Raw genomic sequence first — 9,005 nt, forward strand, 5'->3', positions numbered from 1 at the left:
TCTCTATTTCATTTGTTAAAAGGAGGCACCCAATGAGAGGAAACCACTTGTGGACAGCAGTCATCGCTCTCACAGCTCCTCCTCCTACCCTTATACCCACAACCCTTCTGTCTTATCCTATGAACCCCAGCACTACCCAACCCAGATACAGCACCCATCTCATGAGGTACTGGCGCCCAGCATGGTGGGTGAGGCACACAGACCACCAGGTAATTGCACACAACTTTCCTGCATGTTGATTCTCTCGGTTTTGTGGCTTACTTCGCATATGTTAGTGTTTCTTCATTGAACACCATTTGCTTTACCCATAATTTCCTTTGTGCTGTCTTAAAATGGCTTAATATTGTCTGCATTTTTCTAATTTGTTATTAGGTTTTTTTATGATACAGGTGTCTGACATGGTGTTTATTGTGTGTAATCTGTATTTTTGTCAGCACATAAGTAGATAAAGGAGCAATTTGAATATGGGCTCTTTCCCTTGGAGGGACGAGTCTAAAGGGTTAAGAATCCACCCAGATCTGATGTATGCATCATGGGTATAGAAGGCTAACAGGATAATCCCTCCTTGAGTTCCCATGCACTTAACAGTGGGGCTTCCATCTCTTGGACTGAAATCAAGAGCTAGCACATAGACCAGGGATGGATGTGCTAAGTTGCTAGGTTTTTGAACTGGAAAATAAATCTTTAAAAAAAATCCCAGAATCACTGAAGAGTAGGGAATAATTGGCGCTTCCGTAAAATAAGAATTACAATTTCACTGTGAAAATTATACTGGCACATAGTTGAATAAAAAAAAAAAAAAAACCTTCCAAAGGGATCCTCCCAACGCTGTGATGGCCACAATGTCCCTCATTGTTCCATTGTCCACACTGACCTCTTTGTGCGGTCTTCATTTTGGGTTTTGCATTTTTGATCATATCGATTTGGCAGGTCTGGGATGAGTGAGGGAATGAGGGAATAACGCCTTGCGTGCATGCACATGGGCGATAAATCATCCCGGCACCCAGCTAGGGCTGACATTGTACATTTAGAAAAAACATGGCTGTCAGGTAAGGAGTTTAGGGGGAAGAGACGTACAGAGTCTCTTCTGCAATAAAAGCTTATCTGCCAGCAGTGTTTTTAAATAATAGTTTAGTTTGACTTTAAAGTGGAACTGAACTCAAAGTAAAGATTCGCTCTGTTATAGGAAAAATCAAGAAATGTAAATTGCCTAAATATTACCTTGGAAAATGTACCTTTTAGTCTGCTTCTGACTGCTAGTCTCAGCAACTTTGGAGTCAGATGTTTATTATATCGCTACTTTACTGCTCACTAGTATTCTTTCTGGAAGCACTGACATGATGGAGCAAAAGCAATGGCTCTTTCAAGACAGTCACCACCACAGAGACACAGACAAGGCTTGGTTCATCAATGACAGGGAAAAGTCAGCTGCAGAAACTTAGTCCTTTGCCCTCGGCCTGCCTTTTTTTTTTGGGCACAGCTTCCAACAAAATGTAGACTACCGGTCCGGCCCAGTGGTGCCCACACAGCATCATTATGCCTAAACTGTTAGGCTGCACTACAGATGCAATCTGCAAAAACAACTCCAGAGCTATGAGGACAGGGAAGTCACTAGGTGTGACTTCTTTTGGAGTCAGAATCGGATGGAATTCCCTTACTATTACGTTTTTCTGACTGGAGTCATACAGTTTTGCGCTAATTTTAAATTCCTGTGGAAAACGCTAGAGTTGCTAAACCCCTCTGCCTGTTCAGAGTATGAATAGAAGGAATGAGGGAATTACCTGGCTTGGTTCGGAGCTGGAAGCGCTCAACACCCATTTACAACGGTCAGTTACTTCGAGAAAATAGGTTTTTCTTTTTTACTCACCGTAAAATCCTTTTCTCTGCTCATTCAAGGACACAGCAGGGATCTTTATCTTCAACTGATGGGTTATGCCATCCTGAAACCTGCCAAACCCCAAGCCAGGCCCACGCTTTATTTCCTTTTAATGCCTAGTCTACTATTCCTGTATGTATGTATGTATGTATATATAAGTATGAGTTAGGATTATTTCTGCCTGGAGTTTTTCTTTAACACACAAAAGAGAAGTTTGTTTACATATACTTTAAATCGTAACAGTTCTTCTGTAATCCCTGATTAGAGAGTCCTATAGTCTAATATTAATAAAAGTAAAAGAAAGGATGAATTAAGCTTTTGGACAGAGTGATGGTCTAGATTTATGTGAAGGTAGCCAACAACCTCGCTCTTCCCCTATGTATGAAGGCCTAGGTTGTTAGTCAATGTTCTCTGCTGAAGAGGAATACCAGTCAGTCGAAACTCTGATCAACAGACATAACAAAATGGCTGTTTCAGTATCTCTAAGACCCCTAATGTCACCTAGGGACCCCCAGAGATCTGCTTCACCAGCTTCTCTCTGACTTCTGTAGCCGGGAATGACAGCTGAATGTGGAAGTGATGTAATATATATCACTTCCTGCATTCTAAAACCGCACACAAAATGCAAGTAATCCAGCGGCTCTATAGCCACAGGAAAGCTTGTAAACAGCCATCGCCGGCTGTTTACGTTTAAGGTAGTTTGGGACAGAGGAGGACGTTGTAAAACGGCCATCCGCATCTACAAGGCTCCCATCCGGCCCTTTATGGATGGAACGTGGTTAAACATTTACTCCGTCACCGACCATGTTATTACAGGAGTAGGTCAGACTAACTGGATGAATGTTATTTTTATTTACAAATCCCATTTTTCCAGTATAGTTCTTATTTCCCCCGTGAAATACGGAGATTACTGTTTGTAATGCCATCACACTGGAATGTTGCCATCACCTTTCATGGATTGCTGTTGGGCACTAATATGGCCAAGAATAATTCCAGAGTATTAGAATTATGATGCATAGCTGGTTTTTAGAGCCCTGTCAATTACTGTGTTTTGGCCCATATGGGTCTGTTTGGATCAGAACTTGGCACCTGCTAGGGTAACCTGGGACCCTCCGTGTCAGCTGATTTCATCTTGAAATCCTCCTAGGTGGGAAGTTGGTTGGAATGTCCCTCGCACCAAATCTGACCATACAAATCAGGGCTGATTTGTGGAACTGTTCATGGCAGCCAACCAGATTCCTTGGTTCTTTTGCACAAAAAAAAACTGGTTGCTGCTGCTCTCGTTCACTACATTCTTAGCTCTGAGTAGAGTGTTTGCTTATTTTACAAAAGTTACACGAGTTTGTCTGGCACTCATGGTGGGTGTGCGCCGCTCGAGAGGCCGGTGAGTGGTGATGAGGAGGAGAGAGTAACTGAGATAAAATACATATTTCCCAGTGATTAAAAATCAGCTACAAAGATTTTGCACACAGTGGGTGCCCCAGGTTAAGGTACAGACAGTAACATTATAAACATCCCAAATAAAGAAAAGTACTCATTTAATTAATTTCCTTGATTTTCAAGACAAGTGATAGTCTGCATTACATTTTCCCTTTGTTGAATTACCCCTCATTAATAATTCTGCTGTTCAGAATGGTCCATTTGTTAGCACGATATGTGAGTGAACACTCCAGGTGTCATTCTGATCCCTAGTACAAAACATGCAGCCAGCAAAAAATAAATCATATCCTGCATTTTTATTGTAGGTCAGGGCAATGCCACCCAAAACATGTATTCTGGTTAAAGGCAAACCGAATCACATTTTGGCTTCATACATCTTTAGGGAGCTTCCTATGTTTCATTGGTGATGTCAATCAGTTCCACCTGACTATATTGTAAACATGGCACAACAAAATACTGTTTTCATGTCCCCCCCCTCCCCCCACCCATGTGGGTACACTTTATAATGTATTCCTGTGACCCCAAACTCAGTATAAAGTCGGCTACTGCCCCCCCATGTGCTGACCGCACTGAGGCCCGGAGAGGCTGGATCTCAGGAGCCAAAGCAAGCTGTGCCCGCCCCCTCCCCTGTCTGTCTCTCGAATGAGCGCTGGAGGAACAGAGAGGGGAGGGGGTGATGATTTACCGCTCTCTGCAGGGAAAAGACTTTTCGCTGAGCAGCGAGCGTTTACACAATCTACTGGATCTATAGGGCTGGCACACGACTGCTGCAGTGTCGAACGCTGGCTCTAAATATTTGGAAGAGTATATTTTACTCTCCAAATACTACTTCAGTTCTACCTACATTTCTTAAAACTGAACTCCAGACATGTATATAAGAAGCCACTGGTTTATCTAGGTATGGATTAAATAAAAAAAACAGAATTACACATATTTAAAAGGCTACAAGCATACGTATCCAGCCTCTTGGTATTAACCACCTGCGAAACTCTGCACAGCAGTATCCAGATTGGGAGAGGGAAGCAGGCTATGCTGTATTCACAGTGGTGTCATTGTAACACAGGGGACTTAATGAGTGGAAGAGAGCAGAATGATGACCTTTTCATTGTCCAGTCACAAGCTGGGGCAGATTCTGGACCAGGTTCTATTGCTCAACTGCTGCGTTTTCAGGGAGTACAGAACCTGACTGTGCTGTCTGGCTGAGCAGGAATACAAACGGTCTAGTAAAAAAAAAACAGTTCACATAAATGTGTATTTAGCAGTTTGCTTGAAGATGAGCTTTACCAGTCCAAACAGGTTTGTTACAGGAAATAATGATCAAGTCAGCATTGTATAACCGCCTAAAAAAATCTGAATATTGTTTTCTGACCTTCTAGCTATAAGTATTGAACGTTTGTTGGAGCATTGTGTAAGACGAGTGTTTGTATGCATTTAAACTACTTTATTAATGCAGTTTATTTACATGGCCTTCAAACGGTAGTAAATTGGATTTTGAACTTGTCTTCCTGATTCATATTTATTTTTTCCCTCTCTCTCTTTTTAAACAATTAAGGAGAAACGAACGTCCAAAACATTTTGGCTATGCCTGACAGGAGTGAAGGTATCCGAGGTAACGAATTCTCAGATGTGGCATTGAGCTATGCAACTCTTCCTAGGGCTCCTAAGACCACTCCTAGCTTATTCTCAACATTGCAAAGGTCTTCGCCTGACTCGTGGCAGCAGCTCAGAGCCACTGAACAGAGTGTTCCCAGCTACCACCAGTGGTCAGGACAGCCAGCACAGATCAACAGAGCAGAACAACATGCAGTAAACTCCAGCTTCTTGGGCTCACCAGGAGGCAGCTTGCGAAACAGCCCCTTCCAGCCAACATCCGCTTATGGAGACTATGACAGCTACTCAATGCATCGTAGGCCACCACCTCCAACTTCAAATTTCAGCACCTTAAGAATGCCAAGAAGCTCTTCCATCGGTAGAGGAGAGACATGGGGAAGTGCTTTTACTCCGCAGCCTAGAATTCAGGGTCCAAAGAGAGTGGACATGCCACCAGAGGAAGACTGGAGACAGAAGAGTTTGACTCCTCCAGTGGGAGTTAGGAGGCAGCATCCATCTTACTCTCCACATAGGACATTTACAACTGCCCCTGACATGTACGGTACAACCAGCTGGAGAGGTTCCTCTGCCTTTTATAGGCATGGCAGGTAAATGTAATTATATAGCAGTCCAGCAAGTCTACTTTGCAAAAAGTTGCCAGACTTGCATCATACATCCTTGATCTAAGCCTTTGTCATTTAAAGGATATTAGTGTGTAGAGTTATCGCCAGTCTCGTCTTAACACCTTTAAGCCTGTGGAAAGTCCCTTTGTGCTAGATTTGTGAGCAAGATTTGGAATTCCTAAGTATTACTTTAGATTGCCAAACTGGTGCAGGAAGGCTTTGCAGTGAACAAGTATTGGAGCGAACAGGTAAAGTCTCAGCAGTGTATGAACATCCAGTTACTTCAGGTGTGTGAATCTCTGACAAAGCATTCTTCCACTTAACATTCAGTGAGAACAATACCACATTTTCTACTTTGTCAGTATGGTGCTCACCCAGCAATAATACGATTCAAAGAGAGAGTTAACGTGTACAGAGCGTCTATCAGCAATGAAGTGCATCAACCTAGACCTTCTTCGGAAACCATTGCCTTTGCTCTTTCAGACCCTGCTTCAGTTAGCAATAGTTCTATGTCGCAGTGGTGGTAATTAGAGTCAATTAAACTGTTTGCAGTTATGTGTTGGTTCCCTTTAGGTGTCTCTGCGACCAAAGGACCTTTCCAGTAACCCATGCACTGCAGTCCTACAGGGTGTATAGTTTAATATTTGGTCCTCCCTTGACTTTACCTTAATAGCTTTTCTCTGCCAGAAAGAACCTGCATTATTGCTGGCAGTAGAGAGTCGAACCTATATTCAGACCACGCATTAATGCAGTTGGTCTTCCAGTGGCACTCAATACAGTAAACCAGCATGCAGTCAATAATGGATTTGAAGTGTTATTTGATAAGCAAACCCAGCATTAACCATGCAGATAGTTAAGCACAAATCTTGACTACTGTAAAGGAAGGAGAGAGAGGAGGGGAGGGCAGTGCCACGGTTGACTTTAGAATGACCTGCCCACCCCTTTATCCTTCCCTCTGGAAATTGTAGCAAGCTCATACCAGATGACTGTTATCACTGCATGCTTAAACCCACAGATGTTAACAGCTAGAGGAAAAAAAATTAAATATTTTAGTGTCAAAACATTTGCTTTTGTAAGTATTTTTCAAATAAATATATAAAATAGTTCTATTAAACCGCATCTGCACTGTTTTTTATTGTTGTTTCTATAACTTGGGAAGTATATAAAATACTCTGGATTTTCTCTGGAAATGTGAACCCTGGAAAACATTAAATAAATTATTATGACTAAAGTATTTCTGTAGTAAATGGCTGTGTTTTTGTGCTACTTTCATTTTGTTTTGTTTTTTGCCATCTTTGTGTGGGAGAGGGGCCCTGACTACCATATGTCTAATGACACTGGTAGGGGGAACTCACTTGACTTAGAGGAACTATACCCAAATCTTTAAAATAACAGACACACCTTTAGAAAGGTTTAGTAATAACAATTTACAAACACATACTTCTAGATAATTGCCGGCTTTGTATTCTTTGCATATCTTTCTCTATTCTTCCCCAGTCTTCTGACAGTGGCCATGTTTTAACAAGGGCAGATTAATCCATCTCCCTTTACTCTGGCACATGTGACCATTCACATAGTCTCCAGTGGAGGAAAATGCCTCTCCCAGAGATGCTGTGAGATTTCCCAGCAATGATCTACTGATGTAATCTTCCCAGGATGCATTGCTTGGGCACGATTACATCATTTGTGCCAAAGTGGTTGAGCTCCATTTGTAAGTAAAAATGGAAGACAAAAGAGAAAAAAGGGCGCCTAACCTGGTGCAGATAATCCTTTTAATTTAAAATAGACACCATAAACAGAAGTACAAGGGTACTCACAAAGGTAGTTCAAACAACAGCATATATGGATGATTTCAGAGAAACAGCAGTTGCAAGACTGCAATCTGTCTGTGTGCCACTGAGTTGTGACGTCGTTGACGCGTTTCCGGGGTCACGCCCCCTTTTTCAGAACATGGTGTCTATTTTAAATTAAAAGGATTATCTGCACCAGGTTGGGCGCCCTTTTTTCTCTTTTGTCTTCCAGTTTTACAGTCTCCCCGGCTGAAGTGGGGCAGCACCCCTAGCGATCCTGTACATGTAACAAACACATCATCAGGAATAGTCCACAGCGCTTTTGCTTCTTCTTATCTGTTTGGTCCATTTGTAAGTAAATGAAAGACAAAAGTGTGTTCATGTAATAACACAAATATTTTTTCCATAGCATCTTTTTTTTTAACAATTACTAACTTCTAAAGTGCACCAGTGACCAGATAATGCACAAAAAAAAAAGTATTTACATATACTGACCAAACAGTAATGGCTCTTGAAAATAAGCCCTCATTCACCTTTGTAGCTATAGGCATTATGAATAACATTTTAAATGACACTGACATCATTATTTGCAAATGTATTTTAGGAAGTCCAGCAGCAGTCTTACAGCGTCAAATATACAGCATGTAATGTTTGTGTACAATGGTGATTATAAGCAAACGGGAAGAAAAAAACAAACCACAAACCGTTTATAAATGTGCAAACTTCCAATACAAAATAAAGTTGACCATTATAGTTTCTCTATAAGCTGACCTGACTTGAAAATGTCAGATCCTAAAATTTTCAGCATAACCAGCTTCCCAATACCAGAATTGGTCATTAAAAATGTAGCAGAATCTATTTTTTATGCATTTATTTTAGTGCATTTATTTTATGCTTAACGCAAAATGAACCAAAATACATGCATTGGGATAAACTGTTTTTTGGGGTCAAAGGGCCCCTTCATTTTTCAGTAGCACGAGATTAAAATGAATGGAAATAGCTAAAGCTTTACAGTTATATTACCTCTCCTGAGGGACTGTTTAGACTGGCCCCCTGCACCAGGGGGAGCTACAGTAGGTAACTTCCAATGGAGATCACATCAAGTGTACAAGCACAGAAGATGACACATCACTACTCTGCACCCTGGCTACTTAGTTAGCCCCTCATTACTTGCACAACAGTACATTTAATACACGGTAGGATGAGTGCTTATAATAATGGGATCCAGTTCTAAAGTCTGCACAAGGGCCCCTCTATATACTGCAACACCATTGTACATCTCTTCTCTGATTTCTGCCTATTACCTATCAGGTAATGACCTACACCTTCTTACTCCCCGTATAATCGGCTCTCCTCCCTGTTACCAGCTTTTCCCGCAATAAATCTTTTATTACGTTTTACAAAATAGTAACAATAAAACAATATAGAAAAATAAAGTAGCCAGAACAGACAAGTGCCAGTTAGAAATAAGCGCCAAGTTACAGACATTTAAGGTTGGAAAGATAAGTATATAAAACTTTGGCAAAGAAGTAACAACTAGACGCAACACACATAGAAATGTTGGCAAAGTAGCATCTGCTGCACGAGTTGTACTCATCCACCAGAATAGGCGTGCCGTAGGTAAGTCATTCTGGGTATGTGAAAGAACCACAGAAGTAAGAAAGACAGAAAAGAGGGGGCAGGGGG

At 41.5% G+C, this 9,005-nt stretch overlaps 1 protein-coding gene across 8 annotated transcripts in view; it reads left to right on the forward strand.

Moving 5' to 3' along the window:
• The window catches only part of USP54 (ubiquitin specific peptidase 54), an 82,353-nt gene extending 75,599 nt beyond the window's left edge, over positions 1-6,754 (forward strand). For 6 of the 8 annotated variants that reach the window (XM_018566017.1, XM_018566012.1, XM_018566018.1 and 3 more), the window contains 2 exons: positions 23-209; positions 4,869-6,754. In XM_018566017.1, coding sequence (XP_018421519.1) covers positions 23-209; positions 4,869-5,518 — 837 coding nt within the window. In that variant the 3' untranslated portion in view covers positions 5,519-6,754. The remainder of the gene's footprint in view (positions 1-22; positions 210-4,868) is intronic. The other 2 variants (XM_018566013.1, XM_018566014.1) reach the window with 2 other exon arrangements.
• Positions 6,755-9,005: the final 2,251 nt, after the last annotated feature.

Source organism: Nanorana parkeri, unplaced genomic scaffold (assembly GCF_000935625.1).
Source record: "Nanorana parkeri isolate BGI_ZX_2015 unplaced genomic scaffold, ASM93562v1 scaffold908, whole genome shotgun sequence".
NCBI lineage: Eukaryota > Metazoa > Chordata > Amphibia > Anura > Dicroglossidae > Nanorana > Nanorana parkeri.